A 25,485-nucleotide genomic window follows, 5' to 3' on the forward strand; every position below is an offset into this window, starting at 1 on the left:
CGGAGCTGGCCACGTCCCCTCTGCAGGGCTATCCCGGGGACCAGCCTCGGCCCCAGGGGATAGGGACGACTGCGTGGAAACCCCCACGCGGGGACACCCTCCGCGCCGCCATCCCTCGAAGCCGTGGCCGGGGAGTCAGTTTTTCCACTGTCCTCCCGTGTTCCCCCCGGTCTGGGAAGCCGAGGGGAGGGAGGGGGCGGCGGGCCGGGCCCCTGCCGCCGGGCGCGCTGCCGCGGCGGCCGCCCGCCTCATGCCGCAGGAATGCGCGGAGGTATGCGCCAGTTTCCAGAAGTGGATCCCCTTCCTTGCTGGAGCAGAGCAGCGCGCATATATCACCCCGTGGCAGCAGTCCACCTTCCCTGCAGTTTCGTAACCGCTTACGAGGGTAAATTGAGAGTTGGGAACAGCCCTCTATTAAGTAGCAGATTGAGAAGAGGCTCTTCCCACTTGGAGAAGGCAAGTCTTCCCAGACGGACCCCTCGCATCGGGAGCTACAGTAATCGAGGCGCCTCCTCTGCGCTCAGCTATTGCTGCTGCTTCTGCTCCTCCTTCGCCGCCGCTGCTACGTGCTGCTCCCTCCACAAGGTGCCCCCGGAGCTTCATCCTTTCTCCTCCTCCCTTTCTCCAGGTCCGACGGCTGCGGCTCCTGCTGCAGGCACCGCCGGAGGAGCTGCCCCGCCACCGACCCCGCCAACCCTGCAGCCGCCCCTGAAGGTCTGTGCCCGCGCAGGAGCGGGGATCCCCTGCCCTCCCCTCGGCCGATCCCCCGTCGCCTGTCCCTCCGCACCAGGCACGCAGCCCCTTCTCATGCACCTTAGGCTGAGATTAATCAGCGCTGGGTTGAAGGCTGACATAGGATGGGGGACAGAGCGTGTGTCTGCCTGTGTCTGTCTGTCTGTCTGTGCGCGTTGGGCATGTCAGAGCCGGCTCGCAGGCGTTGAGGCCGAGAGGGCGGCGGAGCGGCGCGGAGCAAAGAGACCCTCGAGGGGTGCTGCTGGCCCTCCGGCCCCGGGGGAGGCACGGGGGAGCCCGGCGGGCTGCCGCGCAGATGTGCAGGGGGAGGCGGCGGTGGCGGTGGCGACGTCCCGGCCGCGGTGGGTCCCTCCGTCCGGAGACACCAGGCGGAGCCCGGTGTCAGCGCCCAGCGCGCCGGGCGCGGGCTACCGCTGCGGCTTTGGCAGGAGCTCTGGCTTCCCTCCCCTCTGTGTGCAGCTGCCGGTGATGCTTTCTCCCCTTTCCAGGTTTTGTATGCCCTTTGATAGGTAGTGGGTTTTTCCTGTGGTTTTTTTTTTTTTTCGTTTATGTTATTCTTTTTTCTTCTTGAAAGTGTTTAATGTCCTGCAGTGCGCGGTTTGGAAATGCTTTGGCTAAGCTTTGGTAGGTTGAATTAGCGTGAGATTGGGCTGGTACTGCTGGAAGCCCGCTTTTTTTAAAGTGGTCTCTAAAGATCAATGAGAATACCTTTAGTCCTGACACAGCCTGCTTGTGTCCCTGCTGAGCCAGCGAGAGGACCTTTCCTCCGCCACCTCCAGGCTTTCTTTCACATGCCTAAGTGCCAGAAAGAAAGAAGGTGTTTCTAGTTGGGCAAATGAATAGTTTGGCTGAGACATTTTATTTCATGGGGAAAAAAAAAAATATCAGAAATGGTAGACCTGCAGTAGTGAATTAGGTGCCTTTGTGAGGTGATTTATTTCTGTTGCTCTTGAAAAGGATCAAAAGATGGCACTCCAAGCCCACACAAGATTTCTGGGACAAAAGTCCATTTACATTGAGTTTAGGTGATCCTTAAGCTCTCTGCAGAATGCAGTCGGTATGCTCAGGGACAGCCGTTTCCCACACAGAGCACTGATATGATTTTCACCTTTCAGAACAATTTAATGCTAACCTTGGTCTTTCTTGTGTTAGTGTCAGGGAGTCATTACCGTCAATATTACTCTGTTTGCCTGCTGGAGGTATCACTGGTCTGAAACCATTGCTTAGTTTTTCTTTGAGCACTTGGTATTTTTATGTGCAGTAAAGGCATTTGGCTAAGGCTAGTGTATACAGCTGCCCGGCAGAAGCCTAAGTTCAGTGTCGGTAACTGGGAAATTCCTGGATCTCCACAGCATCTACCCACTAAATGTATCTTGCTGGTTAGTTCTCTAGATGGCAGAATAATATTATTTTCCCCTTCAGCTGTTTCTGCGGACTAATGATCTATGTATTTTTCTTTTGTTTTGCTCTTGGCACCTTCCCTGTAAAATTTGTTGCCTAATTGCTTTTGGAATTCTCTTTCATCCAGCCTAATTATGATATATGATGTATTTATGACTTTATTCAAACAAATTACCCTTCCCCTACTTCCTAAGCTAGAAACCCCCAAACTTTAGAAACACTGATGTGCGTATGCGATGAAGACTGTTCATATTAGCCTTTACTTGGACAAGGAAATAATTTGGAAGTCTTGCTGGAGCAATTGGGAGTAATTTGACTTGACCTAGAGCATATAGTTAGGAAGGTGTAGCTGCTTGCAATTAGGATCCACTAACTTGGCCTAATCTCACCAATTTTGCTAGACAACCTGCCGTGATTGTGAGACTCTTTCGCCTGCCTGCTTTTTACAGTGTATTGTAAATCTATTTTCTCTCAGGACGTGTAAATGAATTATCAGATGTTGAAACATCATGGCTAGACAGACGTGTCAGGTTTCAGTTGTGTTACACACACTTCTGTATAATCTATTTCAGACTTTCAAGAAATGAAGAATAGCACATTCGTAGGCAGAACCCCTCAAAAAAAGTTTTATGACAGTTTCCAAGCTGCCTTGAGACCACTAAAACACAGCTAACTAAGTGCTTCAACAGTTACGAAAAAGGAGCCGAATAAAATCCCCAGCTGAAAGAGACATTTAGTTGATCCAAGGCAGAAATGACCTCTGAATTAGCTATCATCGCACGCGGCAATGAAGTCATGGAGCTCCCTCCTGGCTCCTGCCTCTGCAGAGGCACAGATCTTCACCGCGCTTCCCTGATCGAATTAACCCCAACTAGGTTAAAGCCGTGTGTGCTTACCGTGATTGGAAAGGGTTCAGCAACAAAAGGCACATTATTGCGAGACGAGACTCTCCAGTTAGTCATGCAGATCTGTCATCGTCTTGGATGGCTTTCAAGTCTAGAGGTTTCAACCTGGTCCCGTGGGTGGGGGCTGGGGATAAGGGAACAAAGTGAAATCCACGGTTCGTCTTTTTTATGTTTCATGAATACACCCACGCAATCCTCTAATCCACGCGTATCATTTCCTTCTCCTTTCTCCATTTTTTTTTTTTTTCCACCCTCCCCATCACTGCAGATTCATTCATGTTGTTGTGATCTGAAAGGGCAGAAATGAAGACAGCGCTGTGCTCGGCAGTCGCTGCTCTGTGTGCAGCCGCCCTCCTCTCCTCCATCGAGGCTGAAGGTAACCTTCCCCTCCCTGTCCCCTTGCCCCCGGTGTCCTGCTGACCAGCAAACCTCCCAACCAGCCTTGAGCTACCGGCTCTCTCCCTCTCTGTTTTTGAGTGTAACTACTTCACGTTCTCTCTTTCTCTCCTTCAGAGAAACGCCTCTCCTTCCTTGCCCAGCTCCTTCTGTGCTCTGTTTCTCCCGGCTAGTCAGCCGGACCGTAGCTCCCTCTCTCTGTCTCTCTGGTGTGCTGTCCACACCGCCCCGCAGACAGGACATGGGCCACCGGCCGGTGTGGCCGCCCAGGCACAGGGCCCCTAGGAACCCGCTGCCATGGCTGCTGCTGGCGGGCAGCCCGGCATGGCTGGGCCTGTGGCGCTGCCCCGCTGACGGACCGAGAATGGCTGGGCTCTGTGCTGTAGAGTCTCGTTTAGTTATGTTGAGAGAGGAAACGAAAAACCCACCACCCAACAACCCGCAGCTTTGAAATAAAATGCTCCCACAGAGCCTGTCTCTCTGCGCCTGTGTGTTTTGTCCGGGCGGGACCCTTCGCCTGTGCCCCGCCGGCCTGCCGGCTCACCGGCCTCCCCTGCTCAGCCAGGCGACCCCCGGCTGAGCCCTGGGTGGGCCTGACCTTCCCTCGGGGACACTTCAGCCTCTACGGTGGCTCTGACGTGGGGGACACCTCTGGGGAGATGCTGCCACCACCATGACATATGTCCTGGGCACTGCCGAAGGGTGGCTGGGCCTGGGCCAGGCCTTGCTGTGATGGCCAGGGCCCCAAGGCTCTGGCATGCACATGGCGCCGTCACCCCCAAAGAGGCCTTTGTTCTGCTCCTCCTCTTCCTTTCAGGGTGCCGGCCCAGTCTCTCTGGAGGCTGAGGTCCCTGTCAGCCCGTGGCAGTGTCCTGCCTCCAGCTGCAGGGATGAAGACCTGGGGAGAGCCATTGTGGCCGCCACGCTCACCACGGAGTGGCTCAAAATGGCCTGGCCCTGGCACGTTTGCCTGCCTGGTGGATTAACAGCAAGTGTGGGGGCAACCTCCCCTGTGGCCCTCTGTGTGAGCTGCACGGTTTTGGTCTTGGTAATAATATTTCTGCCAGCAGTGGCTGCCAGGGGAAATAAAGATGCTGGATGTCCTGTGCTGAAATGACTTGATCTGACCTCTAGGACCTGACTCCATCATAGGGTGAACCGAACCACTGGGTGCGAACTCCCCTGGATTTACTGGAAAAAGCCCAGAAGCCAGTGTCTGCTAATTCAGTTTTTTCCCCCTTCCTTTTCTTTCTGTATTGAACTAAAACAAATTCTCGGATCGTGGCCTGCTGCCAAGCGCCTGTGTCTGGACCTGGTCACCTTGGCTGATGGCTACTAAAAGCTGGCGTATCAGAGATGCCTCTGGGACCTCCCGGCAGCGGTGCTTGCTTGAAGCACGCAGATGTAACGTACACTGGCTTTCTGGAAAAAGATGACATTTCTGCCAGTAGTGCAACATCTGGTCACCCTAGGAGAGAATCAGCCTGCTGCCTTCCTCTCGCGCTGCGTTGTTGTTGGCTGAGGAACCGAAAAAGGTCATTTGAAGTCATTTCAGAGTTGCATTTGAAATGCAGGACTGCTGTGCCAGAGAAAGCAGAGAAAGTGTACAGTTTTGATGGAGGAAGGGAGTGGGTGTGTTTGTGCGTTCTTCCCCATCTTAGGAGGGAGTTCACTCGGAGCTGGAGTAATGTTGCTGTTGTACTGCACCACTGGTTACATGTATGGAGTAGGTTATTTCAAAGTGTAAGCAAAGGTGTTTTATTTAACTGTAGTGTGGACTAAACCAGTTGTAGCTTGAGCGCTGTTAATGAAAGCTACAAAAATTTATTTGGAGAAACACGGTTATTTTATAACAATGAAACTAGATGCATTGCCAAGACAAGCTGGCCAAGCTTGTTTGGATGTGATGTTGAAGGATGCGCCATTGCTAAGCAAAAGGGTGGACAAAGCCTGGTCTTGTGAGTTGTAGAGAGCTCCTGGACAGGACTTACTCTACTCTGCATTCACAAATGTGTATTAAACAAAATACCTAGTTTACAGTGGTCAGGTTTCTATGACAAACTTCTAGCTCCAGGGTTTTGAAGAAAGAGCAGAAAAGTGCCTTGAGTAGGAAGGGCCGTGAGAAATAATGGTGCTGAAAATGGAATTTAAAAGCTAGGAGTAGCTTTGGACTTGCTCTGGTGGGAATTGCTTTTGTAGAGCTTTTTTGCAGTATGTTTTTTATTTGCACTACACTGGTCATCCTGCACTGTTTTAATTTTGTGCTTCAATTTCCATCATGTTGTAAATTGCACGTTGGATCTTATTTACTTTAGTTCTGGTTTAATTACAACTTAAATCCTGTCTGCTGAACTGACTTTCTTCTGTGGACAGTTTTAGTCTATTTTTCTTTAGTCTATTTTTCTAACTTTCAGATCACATTGTGACAAAGCTGTCCCTCCACCAGTCAATCCTGTCTGTTGTCTTCTTTTTTTTGCTTTGTTTTGTTTTGGTTTTGTTCCTTTGGCCCTCTCTGTGTTGTTCACAAGAGATGCAGTTTGAATTTTCTTTCTCTGAGGTGTGGGTAGACACTTGGTGGTATGAAAAAGTGAGAGGAGGATGAGGGAGAGGGTCATTTGATGTGGTGGAGATTGCTGATATGGTGTGGGAAGATGGAGCGAAAGCAGAGGGAAGGAAAAGCTTAGTTCTATTTTTCTGCCTTCCTTCAGCTTTCATTTTTCAGTCTCCCCTGGGAGTAGATCTGGTGTTTATCTGATACTGCTGTTCGTAGATTCCTAAAACTTGCAGGATGAAACTGGTTCTTCATCAGCATCACAGCTGCTCTGCGAGTCCTTCGTGAGAGCCGTGCTCTGTTGCTGTTGGCAAGGGAGTGAACTGCAGTAACGATGTTAGAGCTTTTCTATGGAGATAAAGCAACACAGGGGTTTTGAGGACAATCACTGTAGCACTAGAGGGGGTAAAACCAACATATAGTCTAAATGCATTCATGGCATTTCACTGGGGAAGTTGTTTGTTTACCCTGGACAAGGAAGAAAATCTGTTTTCATGCTCAGCATTTTTGCTCTTTTTTTTAGAGTGAAATTCTTGTTTTATTTTGCAATCTTTCTGACGTCTCCCTCTCAGCTTCTTGTGCGTGATGCCATTTTCTGCTCTGTTCAAGTTGCTTCTTGCCTTTTTAGCCCAGCACTGCAATACTCCAGCGCATTCCCTGTGTGTCCTTGTGTCAAGATTTCTTTCTCTCACAGTATTTTTTCCATTTGTGATCACAGAGAACCAGGGGGAATCCTATGTCCTTTTGCTAGATAAGAATTATTGTAGTCATAGTTGAGTAGATTACTATGCAAATAACCTGTTAGTTATAATCTCAAGGTAATGCTGTGATGTCATGGCTTGTGTAGTGTGTTGTGTTTCCTAATACAGAGGGATTTTCAAAGGTACAGGAAAGGAATGAGGAAATCATTGGTTCTGCGTGACCTCGCTAAGCATATGAAGGTGCTGACTTTTCAATGTTTCAGGAGCTGGTTCAGACCTAGAAAAGTCCATTTTCTAGGCTGGAGGTAGGGAAGGAGGGTGTCACTGAGCCAAGCGTGGGACCTTTGTGTCATGCAGAAAAAGGTTTGTCAGGTGAAAAATCTGTCTCCGGGACATGCAGTACAGTAAGTGACAAATAACTGCAGTGCAGCAGTTACAGAGGATTAGAAAGTTTCTCATGTAGTAAAGCTTGTGTTGAGTATGTTAATTTTAATTGACTGAATGGTTTAGAGATGATCGGGGATAGCTGAAACTTTTAAAATTAGCCACCTATTCAGCTTTGGAACTGGACCATTATTTTATTATGTTTTGGTGTCCAATTTCTGTCTATCAAGAAACTAGCTGTTGATTTCCAAGTTCCTAAAGAGAGAACGATGTAGACTGATGTGTGAAATTGAAACTTGTATATACATGAAGTGACTGTAACTCCCTGATTTTCCTGCTGCTAATTAGAAGCAAAGTGTATGTGTGTGTATATGTATATACACATGCACATACATATATATGCACAAACATGCATAAAATTTGGTAAATGTTCATGCATGAAGTGTGTGTGTATATATATGCAATTATGTTTAGTTACATGCATCTTTATATGCATAGGTATATATATTTAAATGAATTTTTTTCAAAATACAGTTATGAGCTAAATATTTTGTATTTTGAAGAAATTTCATATACATGTGTAAAATAAAAAAAATGCAAACATACAGGTGGCAATGTTTCTCTGTTGTGATTGGCAATGAATATCTAACAAGGCTGAGAAGCTGCTCTTTACTACATTGCTAGGCTGTAGCTTGTTCTTTCTCCCATTCACAGTGGCAATACTGACTTCAAAGGAGCCTGACTGGGGTTGTGATCTGGTTGGTTGTGTCGAATTCATGTCATATAGGAAGAAAATAGTAAATGAGGAGTTTTGGCCTCTTCCAGTCTCGGCAGGGCTTATCTCAGTGGGAGCAAGGCTGGACTTATTCTTCAGCTTCCGTGGCCTGTACGTTATTTTAACATGGGCTAACATGTTGTTTCACACGCTAATTATAGTGAGTCTTTTCCAGTGATGGAATTACAGATTTTGTTTCACATAGGGATTGTGGATGGCAGCTACTTCCAAGTTATATCACTTTTAAGTCTGATTCTAGATTTAAATTGTTTGATCTTCTGATTATATTTTAATGCTCTCTTGTTAAGAAATTCATTGGGATTCTGTAGCAGTCACATTGTGTTATCTGTAAAAAGCTGTAGGCTTTTGTATATTAGGTTTGTATTACCTGTTAAGTAATACAAGCTAGTATAAGACATACATAGCATGAGAAAGATGCCTTGATCTATATTTTTTGTTTCAGAAAATATACTGTTATTATACATGTATGTAACACAAGGAGTGGCAATGAATTAAGTATATAATGGCTGATTTTTTTTTTCTTCTTTCTTTTGTGGTGCACAAGATAGGATATCTGATGGAGGAAGTTATCACATCATAGTTCTAAGAGTTGTGGAAATTAACACTGTGTAAACATTATTGTCATACAGCGAGAAATTTTTTTTTACTACACCGGAAACCTGTAGGGGAGCCATACATTTCTGTGCATCGACAGTGGAATCACTGTATTAAGGCAATACTATAATGCCATCACATGTTACCGTCATGATCCTGTGCCTTGTCAAGTCAGTGAGAGGTTTGGCGTGGATTTTGATGGATACAGGATGACTGATCAGCAGTGTCACTCACTGTAAGCATATGTGCAACTTCACTTACGCAAGTAGCCTGACATCAAGACCACTTGCTTGAGTAAAGCTGCACTGACACGCAAGCCTTTGTCGAGTGGAGTTTTAAGGTTTGTCCCTGTAATGGGACAAACTCCCACCACAACCAGGGGCATTTTGTTCCTAGAAGTCTGTCCTGATTCCATATTGCAGATGTATTATTTTCCCACTGGTCAGTTCCCTTCTGGAAGGAAAATTTTAATACGATGGAGTAACAGTTGCCCTGTTTGATTGTCTCAATCAGGTTTTTCTCATCTAAACATTTTGCTGTACTTCAGATAGACTTACTGCTCTCAGTCATATGACTATGGTTTTGTCTTCACCCTGCAGCCAGTTTCACATGGGTGGAATCTGACCCATGTGAAGGTCCATGGATGTTTCAGAGGTTCTGTTTGAGTATCAAAAGCTCACGGGCCATCTGGAAGATATTTTGATGACACTGGATCCAAACAGGCTTTTTTTTTTCACTCAGGCGAGGTTCCTTTTTGGATTTCAATGGGAGAAGTACTCAGTGCTTGAGTTTGATAAGCCAGATTGAGAATGAATGGATTTAAAATGCAGCCGCGAAGACTGGGGTTAGGTGTTGGGAATAACTTTACAATGATAAAGGGAGTGAGGCATTAGAGTAATTTCTGTGGGAAGCTGCCAGTCTTGCCAACAGTGGAGATCTTTAAGAATGATCCAAGCAAACATGTCAGGAGTGACATGGGGTAGCCGATCATGTCTTGTCCATGGGATGGACAAGGGGACTTTCTGAGGTCCCCTGCAACACTTCTGAAAGGCTGTGAGCACCTGGATGAATGGATACATCACTTCTGTATCGATGTCCTATTCTTGTTGCCTGCCAAGATCCACATCTGAATTTTCATAAAACGGATTAAAACCCTTTAAAATGTTAAAGACTTCTCCTCACAGTCAGTTTTTTCAGTTTATCTGGAATCCGGTCATTTGGATATCAACAAGTTGGGCTGCTGCTGTCCTTCAGCAGTTAAAGCCTAAAGTCTCCTCTGCAACATGCCAATTTACTTGCAAGGTTGGTGGTGCTATTTTTTCCATGTACTGAATTTTTTAAAAAGCATGCTCAGGTCAGTTGTCTCTGCCTTTGCATTAAATTTGTCCTGAGCCATTGCTACTGAAACAATATTTTATAATGATATTCTTATCACCTAAATGTATTTTACTATTAACACGTGTTGCATGATTTTGGTACTAAGTAACTACCCTGCTCTCCCTAGCATTGTGATACTGATAAACTGAATGGTGAATAAACTGTGCATGCAGGTTAATGGTCTAATCTCACTGCCTGTGTATGGACAATAGGAAGAATAACATTTACTTCAGTACTAGCGTATCTATTGTATCAGTATTTCAAAGCCATATTATCCTATGGTTGGAAATTAGAGTAAATTAAAAGGAAAAAAAAATGCCTACACAATTGGTTGACAGTTTTTTTGAGCTCAGCACTACTTGTTGCAATTGGACAATGTCTTTTCGTAAGTATACGTTCTAGCATTTATTTCTTTATCTGCTCTTTAAATTATGTTCAAAACTGAACCAGAATCTGACATATGATGGAGATCTTCCATGAAACAGAGAAGATCTGTCTATTAAAAATGCCTGCAAAACGGTCTCACAAGTAGTTAAGGAAAGTATGGCTGAATCTAATCTTACTTTGTAGACCTATTTAAACAATAATATAATATATAATACACCTACCATGCACTGACAGTGAGTCAGTAAAATACTGCATGAAAAAGCATGACAATTTTACAAAGAGAATATCATTATAAAATATTTATGAAACGTCTTTGTGTAATGAACCTTGTACATGGAGGCTTTTGTCCATCATGGGAAGCTAAAAAAATAATAATCAACATTTCATTTACATATGCATGATGCTGCAAAATAGCGTATGTAAACTATTTCTTTCTGTACTGTTCAATTACTTCTGTCATCAGCTCCTACAAGTTTTATTTGCAGTCATTTGTTCAGGTCACTGGTGCCCTCTTTGCTGTTTTCTATAAATTCTGTAAAATAAATGTCCATAAATATACTTTGATGTTGTCTTTTCATAATTAACCATTGTGTTGTTTGGAACCATACTGGCATTTTATGTTAAAATGCCACTACTAGTATGGGTACACCTGCTGCAAAGGGAACATGAAAACAATAGTTTACACCTTTGAAATTGTACAGCAATCTGGTGTAAACAGGTAGAATCTTATTTTTTGTGAACTTTCACATCAGCTCAAATATTTCAGCAAATTGCAACCATTTCTAACCCCATTTATTATCCTCTCGGTTCCTGAGTTCTTTGCATCCATATGCAAAGTATGTCACTTTCGTGGCTTCTAGGAACAAAGGGGTGGAGCCGTCCACCTTTTGAAACAAAATGATACGTCAGTATATCCTTATTACTGATATACATTTTACATGTATATTCGTATCTAGACCCTAACAGAAATTGTTTTACTGATCATTAAATGCCCAATCTTTTCCTGTATTCTTTAAAATATCTTTTTTTCTCTGCCAAGTTTCTAGATTCAGTGAAATTGATACAAAATATGACTATGCAGAGACTATATTAAAAAGCTGATCAATTCTTTGATGTCTAATTAAGAAGAGTACTGTGTTCTCAATGTCCTAAGTGATCTCATGATATTGTAAGCAGGTTGTGATTTTGGCATGCTTGTACGGATTGCACCCAGCATGTAAAAAAATTTCCTTTAATTGTTATGTGAAATGTTTGCATATGTGGTGATTATCTGTGAACTCATTGTACATGTATCCAAATGTGTTTTCTATTGTGCTTGATTTTGCTGGCCATTCTTGAATGTCTTGGCAACTCAAGAAACATATGTTCTGTGCTGTCCTCTGTAATGCGTATACTCTTTGATGTTTTGTCATATTTTGTCAGCTTTTATTTTACTCTTTTTCCAACAACATATCTTTATATTTGTTGGAAACAAATTTATGCAAAGACAATTTTAGTAAGCTTTGCTCAACATTATTTTATTTATTCATTTGCCAAAGCTTGTTCAAACTTTTAAACATCCACCTGGTGTAAATCTTTTGCAGTTAATCCACCGTCAGACTTGAATTTTACAATTATAGATGAACATAATGTTCAAATGTCATGGAAAAGGCCACCAGATGCAATAGTGGGTTACAGGATAACAGTGGTTCCAACAAATGGTGAGTTCTGTAAAATTTTGTTATGTCATTAAATTTTTGGAAAACTTGGGTCTTATCTCTAACCTGGGTATAAGAGTAGCTATTAACATCTTTCTGAAGTTTGTGATCAATACTGGGTAGCAGCAAAGAACATACAGGAAGGACCAGTGATTGTTCAAAGTTAAGAGTTTTTCTTACCATAGCGTTTCTTCTTTGGGGACTGCAAGTAGGAAGTTTTGGACGCCTTTCCTTTGCAAGGAGTAAAAAGAAGGTAGAATCATCACTCTGCTCCTCTCCTGCCAGCAGTGATGTCATATAACTTCCTGATAATGGCTGTGTAAGATACCCATTATTCTGTTTCACTTTGAGAGATGCTCAGTGGAAAAGAGAAATTGAATCAGAACTGGATCGTGATTTGTTAGATGATAGTACGTTTTGTATGTGCATTTTAAGTTTCAAATTTCCTGGAATTTATTAAACACTGCAGGTATTTTGTTCACTATTGAAAACAGGTTAGTTGGAAGTTTCATGTTTCGAAATTCATACTTCAGGAAAAAAGAAGGTGTATTGTTTTAAGATTATCATGGGGTTTTAGATAGATAATTCTCTGTTGCTGGTTTTTTTTTTTTTTAATGATCAACTTGTCATTGATATTGCAGGATTTAAAGGCTGCATTAACTGTTTTATATATTTATTGCAGATGGGCCTACTAAAGAATTTACTCTTTCACCTAGCACTACCCAAACTGTCTTATCAGATCTCACACCTGATATAGAGTATGTTGTATCAATAGCTTCATATGATGAAAGAGAGGAGAGTCTACCTGTGTTTGGCCAATTGACAAGTAAGTACCTGTAATACAATTAGAAAATTGAGTAAGATAACCGAGTGGTCATTCACAAAACTTGTCTTTGTTCCCATTTCTCAACAAATTTGCCACATACCTAAACTCAGATCAGATGTAGCTATCTGAGCAGCCTTTTTCCATTGAGCATAATTCCTAGTAAAAGCAGACATAATTTGCAACAGATAAGAGGAGATGAATATGGATATATTGTGTCTGACAACCCCCATAGTGTTATTTGCAGGAGGCCACTGGCTCTTTTGAACTAAACCTGCTTCCTGTAGACTGTATCTGCTGAAGTCAAGGGGAAGACTTTCATTGACCTCAGTGACAAATTAATCTGACCAGCTTCTTGTGTGTGTGTGGGGAAAAAAGGCTAAATACCTTCATCAAACAATAAAATGTGACACAATATGTCTATATGCGTAATAAAATATGGAATTTAAATTTTTAAAATTTGTATTTAATAATTAAATAGAGCTTAAAATAAATTTAATTAAATAAAAATGTTAAACACAGCAGACTATCTTCTATGACACATTTTGGCATATGTCTCAGGCTTCCCAAACAACCATGGGAAAATTACTTATGAGTTCCCCTATGTGTTAGACAGGGGTAATATTGGTATTTCATCCAGGGATGTTTCAGTTAATTTTCAGGAAATTACTGTACAAGATGTGCAAATATAGAGGGTTCTTAATTATTTGCATTTTCTGTGTCTTGTGTTGCCCTGAATGCTATGTTGTCAAATCTGTAAGTACAGGTGATGTATACATAACTTGCATTTATGTTTTCATGTTCTGAGGCTTGTCAGATTTGTGTCCCTAATTCCCTACGTGCTTTTCTTTGATGTTTCCAAATTTAATCTGATTCCCTCCATTAATTCTATGTTGTGCTTTGTGCAGTTCAGACAGGTGGTCCAGGGATACCAGAGGAAAAGAAGGTTGAGGCTCAATTACAAAGTAAGTTGTTTTGTCTTTCAGCTTATCTGACGTTTCAGAGAGAAGTGGTCTAGGTCTAGGTCCCCATATAGTTAAACTAGGGCCCCATATAGTTAAACCGTGTTCCTGTGTTGTACCTAGCAATGAAATTTACTTGTAAAATTGTCCATAGATAAGAAAACTTGAGAAGGGACTGGGATGGAAGGAATTTATAGCTGCATTGAAAGAATAAGGTGCAAAGTTGTAACTGAAACTAGGAATTTCATGCAACTAAACCAAGCAAGTCCACGAGTGTCGTAATCCTGTTAACAAAAGACATTGTGCTGTGGATAAAAGGCATTGCAGAAGAACTTGTGCAGCTATTATGGGGAGATAAAGATCCAAAGCAGAAGTGTTAACAAAATGAAATGTTCCTATCACATCAAACTGTTGCAAAAAGTTTTGTATGTGAATTTTCATCTGCTGTGGCATAACAGATATTCTGGCATAGCGTGAGAGGTGTCTCAAAACTGAGTATCTAGGTGACAGTTGCCTTTTGCTAATGGCAGCTAGAAGGCTCATATGGATGTTAACTTACGCGAATAATGCTTCCCCAAGTAAGATATTCCAGATAAGAATATCAATCTGTTAGATATCTGTTTGTTTTATCTTTTACCTACTAAGTTTCTGTCAGACCTTTCTCACTGATTTGTAAGAACGTGATTGCTCATTTGCTAACAGAGATTTTTTTTTTTTTCTGTGTTTCAGGATGCTCCATAAGTGCAATGACAGATTTAGTTTTCCTGGTAGATGGTTCATGGAGTGTGGGGAGAAATAACTTCAAATATATTCTGGACTTCATGGTTGCTCTTGTATCAGCTTTTGACATTGGGGAAGAAAAGACGAGAGTTGGAGTTGTTCAGTACAGTTCAGATACAAGAACAGAGTTCAATTTAAATCAGTATTTCAGAAGAAGTGATCTTATTGATGCAATTAAAAGGATACCTTACAAAGGTGGCAACACAATGACAGGTACAGATTTCCCACATGCCTGTTTATTCAGCATTTCATTTTATAATTCAAATTTGCTTCAAATCTTAGTTCATTCAAGGCTAATAAAATTCAACTTGTGGTGTGGTTTTTAGGTGAGGCTATTGATTACCTGGTTCAAAACACCTTCACTGAGTCTGCTGGAGCAAGAAAAGGCTTTCCTAAAGTAGCAATTGTCATTACGGATGGAAAAGCTCAAGATGAAGTTGAAATTCCTGCAAGAGAGCTTCGCAACATAGGAGTTGAAGTTTTTTCTTTGGGTACGTCGAGTTTTTCTGATGATTGAAAGATTAACATTCCTAAAGAAGCAACTTATATGTTTTACAGATTCTGTGTTTCAAGAATTTCGCTATGCCACTCTTTCCATGTGTATGCCTTGAAATGGGTTGTTTGCGCCTTCCAGAGTGGAACATACCAGTTGTGTTAATTTGATAGTAATTCTGTAGCTCCTACATGGAGATTAAGATGACTGACAAGTATAGTTTCAACACTGGCCTTATTGAAGATACCACATTATTTTCTCAGGTTGAAAATGGAGTATGTCACTTACCTGTATTAATCATTATTTTGTAGTTCGATTATTGATGATGACAGAAGATAGAACTAAATTAAACTCAGCTTTACCCCAGGATGTTCTGATATTGTATGAATACATTCACAGGTGTCTGTATTTTGTGGCCACTTAACACAGTCCTGTCTATTGCAACTTGTAGGAATCAAAGCAGCAGATGCAAAGGAACTCAAGCTAATTGCATCTCAGCCTTCACTGAAGCATGTGTTCAACGTGGCTAATTTTGATGGAATTGTCGATATACAGAATGAAATTATCTTGCAAGTGTGCTCTGGTGTTGATGAACAACTAGGTGAACTGGTCAGTGGAGAAGAAGGTGAGATATTTTATATAACTATATTTATTGGCTTCAGTTTATTCTGATTGCATGTTTAAGGGGTTATGCCTACTTCCTTTGCTTTATTTCTGGAGTTTGATCCTTTGCCTCATTAGCAAGTGGGGAAACCAGGTCTCAGCTTTGTGCACTTAAATGCAGGAGAACAGAACATGCGACGTAGTAGATTTGGAATAGCTCCATTATTCCATATTTTCAAGGGCAACGCAGTGATGTGCAGTTATCAGAGTCTCATACAGCCAGTTTGGACACCAGCATCACTTCTATGGAAAAATGTACTAAAGGGAAAAAAAAGTGCTTGGTGAATGGGCAGAATATGTAATAGGTTAAGAACAAAGGAATGAAAACTGGAGAATGCTGAGAAAACACAGACGTCAAGCTGTATCATTGCAGCTTTCTGGCCTTGTAAGATTCTAAGTCACTACTTTTTCTTTGACCAAAATGTCAGCAGAGGTGACTCCACTGTCATTGTGCTCTGCTCAGGTCTGCATTTCTTCACACTTTCTACTGTGTTTCTGTGGGTGTAGCTTTCACTGCTAGTTGAAATAGTATTAAAGCAAGGCAGCATTTCTCCTGGAACGTCTACTACACTTGGGGGACCACAAATGCATTGTTCATATTTCTACCCTCTCACTGATGCCTCGTTTGGACTGTCCTGTAATTCACTTGTGTTTATTTATGCTAAAAAAATAAGTGATTTTTAGCAAACATTAAGCAAAGATAACTAACTTTATTCTAGAAATAAAAACCTGGAAGAAAATCAATTTATAATTCTAATTATTTGGTTTTGATTTCTTTCAGTGGTGGAACCTCCTTCAAATCTGGTGGCCACTCAGATCTCCTCAAAATCTGTTAGGATCACTTGGGATCCATCCACAAGCCAAATAACTGGCTATCGGCTGCAGTTCATTCCAATGATAGCTGGTGGAAAACAACATGTACTGAGTGTGGGTCCTCAGACTACTGCTCTGAATGTTAAAGATCTCTCTCCAGACACAGAGTATCAAATTAATGTTTATGCAATGAAAGGACTGACCCCCAGTGAGCCAATAACAATAATGGAAAAAACACAACAAGTAAAAGTTCAAGTGGGTGAGTTAGGAGCTACTGTGTTATTTTCAAACAGTAGCTTTTTGTTGTTTGAACCTCTGATGCTTGTTTTAATATCATACCTTTACTATTTATAAGAAACAGCTTTACTCGGAATGATTTATTTCCTTTATAAACAACCGTGTATGATATTCAAACTGCAGATGCAATTGTAATGCTCTGGCTATTGAATATCTGTTTAAAGTGGTGATTCTTTTTCTTCACAGAATGCTCACGTGGTGTGGATGTAAAGGCTGATGTTGTGTTTTTAGTGGATGGTTCCTACAGCATTGGTATCGCCAATTTTGTTAAAGTAAGAGCCTTTTTGGAAGTGTTAGTTAAAAGCTTTGAGATATCGCCTCGAAAAGTACAGATAAGTCTTGTCCAGTACAGCAGAGATCCCTATATGGAGTTTTCTTTGAACAGATACAACAGAGTGGAAGACATAATTCAGGCTATTAACACCTTCCCCTACAGAGGTGGATCTACCAACACAGGCAAAGCGATGACATATGTGAGGGAGAAAGTATTTGTTACCAGTAAAGGATCAAGACCAAATGTGCCGAGAGTCATGATTCTTATTACTGATGGAAAATCATCAGATGCTTTTAAAGAACCTGCAATAAAGCTGAGGGATGCGGATGTAGAAATATTTGCAGTTGGTGTGAAGGATGCAGTGCGTACAGAGTTAGAAGCAATTGCATCACCTCCTGCTGAAACCCACGTTTACACAGTGGAAGATTTTGATGCTTTTCAAAGAATATCATTTGAACTTACACAGTCTGTCTGCCTACGGATTGAGCAGGAACTGGCTGCTATAAGGAAAAAATGTAAGTAACTACTATTACTTAGAGAAATGTAGAGAATGCGATGAAAAAAGATTGTAACCAATGTTTTGTGCCTAAGGAATTGATGATATTGTCCATATACAAATGATAATTTTAATAACTGGGGATTTGGGTCTCATTTTCAAACGTAATAAAAGCAATGGGGGAAATTAATGGAAAAAAGGACCTGAAAAAATTATTGGAGAAATATTTTTTTCCCCTTCCCTCCTAGGTACCTAGAAAACTATTAAAGTGTGTGTCTATCTGGAACGACCTTAGTGGATGTGCTCTGCTTTTACACTCAATGTCTTGAGTAAAACAGTTACTAGGGCCATTCTTCTTTAGCGGTCCAAAATGAGGTAGCTGGTTTAAGCTTGTCTTTTAGAATTTCAAAGGCAATGGTGCAATGCCAACACCTCCAGAAGGTGATTTGATTAATTTTTAGTGTAAAATGAATGGCCCTCTGAAATGGGCTTAGACAAGACAATTTGAGACAGCAAAATCTAGGTGATATTAATATAAATCTAACTGTAAAAACTGAAATGAAATAGCACGTGAAAGTCTTCACATGCATCCAAATTTGGTGAGCTTGGATAATGTTTAATATTTGAAAGATTTCTAAATGACCAACTTTTGGTCAGCTAAAGTTACTTATGATCAGTTGCACCCTCAGTGTCCCTACCTATATTTAGTAGAACAGTAACATTGAATAGTCCCCAGTATTGAAAACCCCACTCTCTTTAAAAATAAGCCTTTTGTTTCAGGATAGCTTTGAGGAACAAACCAGCAAAGCAGCCTTTGTTTTAGAGGGCTCAAGCAGTCTTAACATCCCCACTGTTAGGCTGACTAGGCCAACCAAAACAAGCCCAGGATGTCAGGTTTGTGTTTGTGCCTCATGTCAAGTTCCTTGTTTCCCTTTGACTCCATTCCTGAAAAAATACTGGGATTTATTTTGTCCTATTTGTAATCTAGATCTGAAAAAATCCAAGGATTCTTGGTTCCCATTGAGGGCATAATGTTATTTCTGTTCATGGGACATGTGAAAGAGGGAACTCAACTTGATCATCAGATTCTAACTTAAGTTTTCATAAATACATTTTTTTAGATGGAATGTTCTCATTCAATATAGAAATCACTGTGTTGGTGCTTCTACTCATTATTGTATGATTTGAGACAACCTAGCTATGAACTTCATGAAATTTGATAGCTATAAGCAAGTATAGAAAACAAATACTGTTGCATGTGCAACAAAATATCTGTTCAATTAGAATAAATAAAATTATTGAGGGACATTTTTAATTTAATTTAGAGATTTTGTATTAAAAAATATTCTAGCAAGTATGCCTCATCTGTGCATTTTTATTTTCATACAGCTTACGTACCCGCAAAGAATATGGTCTTTTCTGATGTAACATCTGACAGTTTCAAAGTGAGCTGGTCTCCAGCTGGATCTGAGGTTTTGTCCTATCTAATTAAATATAAAGTAGCAGTTGGCGGAGATGAATTCATTGTTTCAGTACCAGCTTCGAGTACTAGCTCAGTTCTCACCAACTTGCTCCCTGAAACTACTTACGCAGTCAGTGTGATTTCTGAATATGAAGATGGTGATGGCCCTCCCTTGGATGGAGAGGAAACCACTTTAGAAGGTAGGCTTCCCATTATTCTCGGACACAAAAGAGTTATATGTTCAAATAAGAATTTGCTTTGAGAGAATGGGTGTATGTGGAACAGCCAGCTAAGGCTGAGAAGCTGTACGAGTATGCAGGATGAGAATAAACATTGCTGTCTCCCAATGCCTTTGGTAAAGATACGAAATTCCAATAATAGGCCAACATTAAATCATTAAGATTGGATTTTATTTTCCCTGAAAGTTGGATGGATGCTGTGTTTCTTTGCAGTGCCCTGGTTTTGAATGAAGTTAATAATATGTTGGACTTGATGATCTTAAAGGTCCCTTCCAACCTCAGCAATTCTATGATTCTAGAAATTAATTGGCAGGTATTAGTCTTAATATACAGTTAAGTTGGACTAGGTGATCATTGTACATGCCTTCCAACTGAACTATTCTATTTAATATTTATGACTTGGATGCAGGACTGCATGTTGACTTCAATTCATTTAAAGTCAAGCATGTTACCTATGTAATTTGCTGTGTCTACATCTAACTTACATTAAAAGAAATTCTGTTTTATGTACCATAGGCTCAAAGGGGGCTGAGTTTTTGATCAGCTGTTTCTCATCAGAACTTCATGGGTCTGATCCAGTAACTCTTACTGATTCAAAACTTTCACTGATGTTAGTATGAGTTTATGTGATCAATGGCTGTAAATTTAAGCATGGTGGCTGTACTTTTTCTTGGTAGACTTGCCATGATGCATTTCCACTGATTTAAAGAAGGGTGACAGTAAATTTGATTTTTCTATTCCAGTAGTTGAATACTCAGTCTAGTCTAAATCATGCTTCTTAAAATATTGATCTACTCTTTTTCATTATTCCATGCTGTCATTTGTGACCTTTGGTGATGTAAATGGTTCCAAGGGAGCAAAAGAAACAGCATGGAAATTTGTTAATTGCTTTCCTCTTAGGACTGACAGAAATACACACTTATAAAATAGCTTAGTTTGGATGTTAAGTTTGGAAGATAAAGGTTTCGCTGTTGGTGTGCATATTTCCATGACTGTATCAGTCAGAATGTTTTGGCCACACATAAATTTCCCTTAGGAAAACAGAGAAGCTCTTGGCTGATAGAATATGTAGCTTGTGAGCGTAAGGGTCAGGAGAAGGAATAGCTTTCACAAAAATAATCAGTGTTCCCATGCTGCAACTGATACTACCTTCAATAATTGTCAGCATCTTGATCTGATGAAATCCCAACAAGTCTGAGAAGACAGAGTTCTTCTACAATCATGTAAACATCAGCAGCTCTCCATGCAGATCTAGCTAACAATTTGGGCCAGACAGCTTTCTTGGCAACTGGCTTTGGTTTCAGGCTTTTAAAGAATTTGAAAGTATTGTGTTTCTGATTAGTAGAAAACAAGTTTGATTCTTTGAAACTGGGATTATTAATTGCTCCACTCTTAGAAGGTCTGTAATTTAACACTGAAGAACAATGCTTTTGGCATATAATAGAATCATAGAATGGTTCAGGTTGGAAGGGACCTTAAAGATCATCTAGTTCCAACCCCCCTGCCCTGGGCAGGGACACCTCCCACTAGACCAGGCTGCTCAAAGCCTCATCCAGCCTGGCCTTAAACACTTCCAGGGATGGGGCATCCACAGCTTCCCTGGGCAACCTGTTCCAGTGTCTCACCACTCTCACAGTAAAGAATTTCTTCCTGATATCCAATCTAAATCTACCCTCTTTCAGTTTGAAGCCATTACCCCGTGTCCTATCATTACAGTCCCTGATAAAGAGTCCCTCCCCATCATACTTCAGACAGTGAACAACAAAAACCACAACTTTTTTTGCCTAAATGACAATGCTATGTGCTGCTAGGCAACCTGCAGCACAGTAGATCTTAATGTATGTCGGAAGAGTCAAGTCCTTCTTTTGTGTGCCCGTTGAGTTCGTATGAAATTACCTGACCGGCTGTATCTTTTGACAAGGAGCAGACTAGGTTAAATCATTCACCACAATTTCTCCTTAATTTCTGTGATAATAAGCTATTTCTTGTCTTTGAGTTTTGAGACTTAATTCAGAATCCTTTTTTAAACATTAGATGCAACTCATATTACAAGGAATATATTTTTTTGTTGTGAAAATTTAATTTAAGGAATTAGAATTGTTGTTGCGCTTTTTCCTGTTGCATTTACCTTGCTCATTTCTTTAAAATAGGAGAGCTGCCCGTGCGTAGTCAGGTATATCTGACAACTCTCTGTACATGGAGGTGATGCAGAAGCAAATGGCCACAGCAAAGAAATCTATAAGATTTGTTGTGTTAAGAGATTTCCCCACCATGCCCAAATGTCCCTTAAATAGTTCAGTTCTATTGTTACTGCTATACACAATCAGACTGTCTTAAGTTTCAGAAGTGGTTGTATAAAGCGGGATTAATGTACTTTTGGGGACAACTTTGTTACAACTGATGATTGTAACTCTGGCCCTAAATTTTCAGAAAAGACTAATGGTTTGCGTGCCTTAAAACAATGGGAGGGCAATATAAGCTGTTGTTTTGTTAAACTGGATGAGCTAACAGAATGGTTTGAATGATTTCTCTTCAGATACTACTTGATTAAAAACAAATATTTACAAATTATATGCGTATATTTTTTGCAGTTAAAGGTGCTCCTCGAAACTTAAGGATAACTGATGAAACTACTGATAGCTTTGTAGTTGGCTGGACTCCAGCTCCAGGAAATGTCCTACGGTACAGGCTTGTATATAGACCGCTTACTGGAGGAGAAAGGAGACAAGTGACTGTCTCAGCAAATGAAAGATCAACTACTCTACAGAACTTGATCCAAGATACAAGATATGAAGTGTCTGTTATTCCTGAGTATCAGTCTGGGCCTGGGAATTCCCTGAATGGATATGCAAAAACTGATGAAGGTACAATGCTGTGAATGTAGTAAGCTTGAGAAGAATTCCCTGCATGCTGACATATACCTACTGAAAAGAGAATAACCCATATTGGCCATATGTATTATTCCAGATGAACAGGGACTTACAAAATTACTCAAGCCTAGTTGAGAGGTAATTTAAGACAATATAATTTATCAAAACTGTAATATTTAATTTTAAACGATAGTCTATTGAACCTGAAACACCTACTATGTCAGAGTAACTTGGGTGAAGAATCTGCTTGTATGTTTAATTAATTGTCCTTATGATTCTTCATATTGTCAGTGATATAAATTATATTTCTTTTCATCAAATTCAGACCCTGTTTGAACTTTTTTCGGAATGGCTAGCAAGGAATGAATGGAACATTTAATTTAATAAAATTATCACTGTAGCCTTAACTTGTATGAAAATGTATGAACCTTTAACAGGTGTCATGCCTTATTAAACAAAATCCAAAGATTACAGAGACAGCATGAAAGTCCTGATCACTGGTGAAACTTCACTGAGATTGTAAATATAAGTAACCAGAAAAACTATCATCAAAAATAACTCTGTAGGAAAACATAATATGTTAATTTCACCTTTCATTGGTGATCTTTGACTTGATTCTGCAGACAGTGACTTCAGCGTGTATCTTGGCATGTTGAAGTTGAGCATATGTTCAGGTGCTAATATGTATAAGTGTTCCAGGGTTGAGCCTGTTTTAGCAGAAACAAATAGAAGCACAAAGACTTCATTGGACATATTTGCTTAAGGAGGGTGGGGATGGAATTCTACAATCCTGGTTGCAGTAAAGTTATACTGTAGCAGTGTTAGTGCAGGCTATTCAGGAATTATTTTTTCAGAATTAAATCCTATGTTGTGGTAACCTAAAAAATAAACCAGGAAGTGATGCTTGCTTCAACTTGTTTTCAACATCTTTTGACACGTGCAGTCCGAGGACATCCAAGAAATTTGAGAGTTTCTGATGCTACAACATCAACAATGAAGTTGTCTTGGAGTCCTGCTCCTGGCAAAGTGCAGCAGTATTTTATAACATACACTCCAGTCGCAGGAGGTGAAACTAAGGAAGTGACTGTGAAAGGTGACACTACCTCTAAAGTGCTGAAAGGCTTAGACCAAGCCACTAGGTATGCATTGACTGTGTCTGCCTTGTATGCTTCTGGAGCAGGAGAGGCCCTTTCTGGAGAGGGAGAAACACTTGAAGGTAATTATTTACTGTTTCTGTACAGTCATTCATTTATTTGATTGATGTTTAAGGTGTCTTAAATCGTACTGTTTTCCTGAGTTTTCTGTAGAAGTAAATATGTGAATGAAAAAATGGGCATAAAGACATTCTCCTACTTTACAGGGATTTTCCAAACCTACTGTCTGTCAGAGAAAACAGTAGGGTCAAATCAACTGCTTGCGGAGGGGGATCTGGGTCTCTTGAAAAAGATATTGCCAGAAGCACCAACCAAAACTGAGTGTACTTCAACACCAGCCTCAGTGAAATATTTTGTCTTACAACTCTCAACTTCCAAGCAGTTTTAGTGGCAGATTGTTCTTAATGTAACAGGTTTAATGGGGTTAAAGTATCTCATTCATTTGAAAATTTGCAGGGTTTCTACTGTACTGAGGCTGAAAGATGTTCAGGGACCATTTTTACATTAGAGAAGCAATATTTAGTCGAGGCATAGGAATAATGAATCAGATCCTGCTTTTAACTAACAGGAGTAAGAACCTGGATCTGAGCATTAACAGAATGCTGGCAAAAGCCTAAGTTGGAGCCAAAGACTTTCTTATAAGGAGGGGAGGCTGCTCTCGCTCTGCCTTTGAGCAGAGAATTTCTCAGGCTTGCTTTCTGTGAGCATTCTCAGTGTCATCTGTTCATTGTCAGAGGATAGGGAAAGCTGCCTCCTAGGCCATGAAAGGAAGTGTGACTGTGCTCTGTGCTGGCCAGGTATGTATTGCTAAAGTCTGGCACTGCAGCTGTGTAGGCATGGGCACTTGAAAACATCTTGCAGATGAATTACGTGGAATTAAAACTTGTCCATTGACGCTAATGGAGTTATAGTATGGATATAATTGGCTCTCAGTTTCTCCATCAGTTTAACTTTTTGTTTTTGACATAGGTTAGGAAGCAAACCAGAAAACCTATTTTGAATAGGAAACTGTAAAAAAATAAAAATCAGTTCCAATGATTCACCAATACGCTGAATTCATCCCACTAGAATTTAGACGCATATTTGAACACTGCAGTTTGCAGCATGGACTCTCTAGGATTCTTCTGTGATTAATGAAGAAAGGCAGATACATCCAGAAGGCAGGTAGTCAATCTGAGATCTCATTTTTCCTTCAAAGGAACATTTCTCTGTCCGTTGACTATAGAAGGAGCAACCGAGAGCCAGGCACCAAACTCCTGCCTGCCCCCCTACCTAAGTCTCAGGCAATCCATCTACTTTCTCTGATGGCTGCACCCTGTCTCAGGGTACCAGACACCTTGCAGTTTTCATGCTGCAAGTTTGCTAACTCCCTTGCTTTCACTACCCATGCAAGATCCAAAATGCTTCTTTTGTGGGAGAAAAGGACCTGTCTCCTGCCCGGAACACTGCTCAAGTCGGGTAAGGGAGAACGGGTAGCTGCCCATATTCTGCCCATATCCTCCAGAAAAGCGAGAGATGATCAGGATTTAGTGAAATTCCCTGTTGGTGGTGGTGCTGCCATTTCCTTTTGTATAGTATTCTACTAGGACTAACACTTCTTTAGGAGGAAGAGGGAGCATGGAGGTGTAGGCCTTAGTCTGGGGGAGTTTGAACTCGCATCTCCACATCCCAGCAGATTCACAATGCTGTAGTGTATGCTGGGCAAGAGTCTCCTTTACTCTTTCTGTTGAACCTGAGCCACTGTACACCCAGGAATGCAAATTTCACTCTCAGAACAAGAGCAGACTGGATCCCAAGTGGACAGAGGAGCCTGACATCCCTGCTTTTTTCTCTGTGCTGTCACTGGAAAGAGGAATTCCTCGGTCTTCCTTTGCAAATCTTGAGAGGCCTCTGTCTCTCTGTTAAACAGACTGAATTGTCCACTTCCTTATGGAGATGCCTCAAGTTTTAGTGAAGGGTTGACCAAGTTAACTGTTTACGCTTCGTAGAAAAATTTTCATTGAGTATCTTTGTAGTAAACCCGTGAGAGTCCCTTTATTAACATGGAGCTCTGAAGAGATCAAGTGTGTTCAAATTCGTATAATAAGCTTAGCTTTTTAGCCTATCATAAAACTTGAGCAGTAGAAAAGTCTTTTAAGGCATTGCCTAGAGCTTCAGTTAAAACATATTCTAAATAGAGAGAGCAGTGAATGAAATACAGCAGAATCAAAAAGACAG

General features: G+C 41.1%; 1 protein-coding gene across 3 annotated transcripts in view; it reads left to right on the forward strand.

Moving 5' to 3' along the window:
- The first annotated feature begins 343 nt into the window (after positions 1-343).
- COL12A1 (collagen type XII alpha 1 chain) overlaps positions 344-25,485 on the forward strand; it is a 101,940-nt gene continuing 76,798 nt past the window's right edge. Inside the window, exons 1-14 of one of the 3 annotated variants that reach the window (XM_074581358.1) lie at positions 344-456; positions 629-714; positions 3,328-3,435; positions 11,829-11,945; positions 12,625-12,768; positions 13,674-13,730; positions 14,457-14,720; positions 14,834-14,998; positions 15,452-15,625; positions 16,445-16,735; positions 16,960-17,562; positions 18,933-19,205; positions 21,836-22,108; positions 23,058-23,330. In XM_074581358.1, coding sequence (XP_074437459.1) covers positions 3,363-3,435; positions 11,829-11,945; positions 12,625-12,768; positions 13,674-13,730; positions 14,457-14,720; positions 14,834-14,998; positions 15,452-15,625; positions 16,445-16,735; positions 16,960-17,562; positions 18,933-19,205; positions 21,836-22,108; positions 23,058-23,330 — 2,707 coding nt within the window. In that variant the 5' untranslated portion in view covers positions 344-456; positions 629-714; positions 3,328-3,362. Of the gene's footprint in view, positions 715-3,327; positions 3,436-11,828; positions 11,946-12,624; positions 12,769-13,673; positions 13,731-14,456; positions 14,721-14,833; positions 14,999-15,451; positions 15,626-16,444; positions 16,736-16,959; positions 17,563-18,932; positions 19,206-21,835; positions 22,109-23,057; positions 23,331-25,485 lie in introns of all 3 variants that reach the window. The other 2 variants (XM_074581360.1, XM_074581359.1) reach the window with 2 other exon arrangements.

This window comes from Larus michahellis, chromosome 3 (genome assembly GCF_964199755.1).
Source record: "Larus michahellis chromosome 3, bLarMic1.1, whole genome shotgun sequence".
NCBI lineage: Eukaryota > Metazoa > Chordata > Aves > Charadriiformes > Laridae > Larus > Larus michahellis.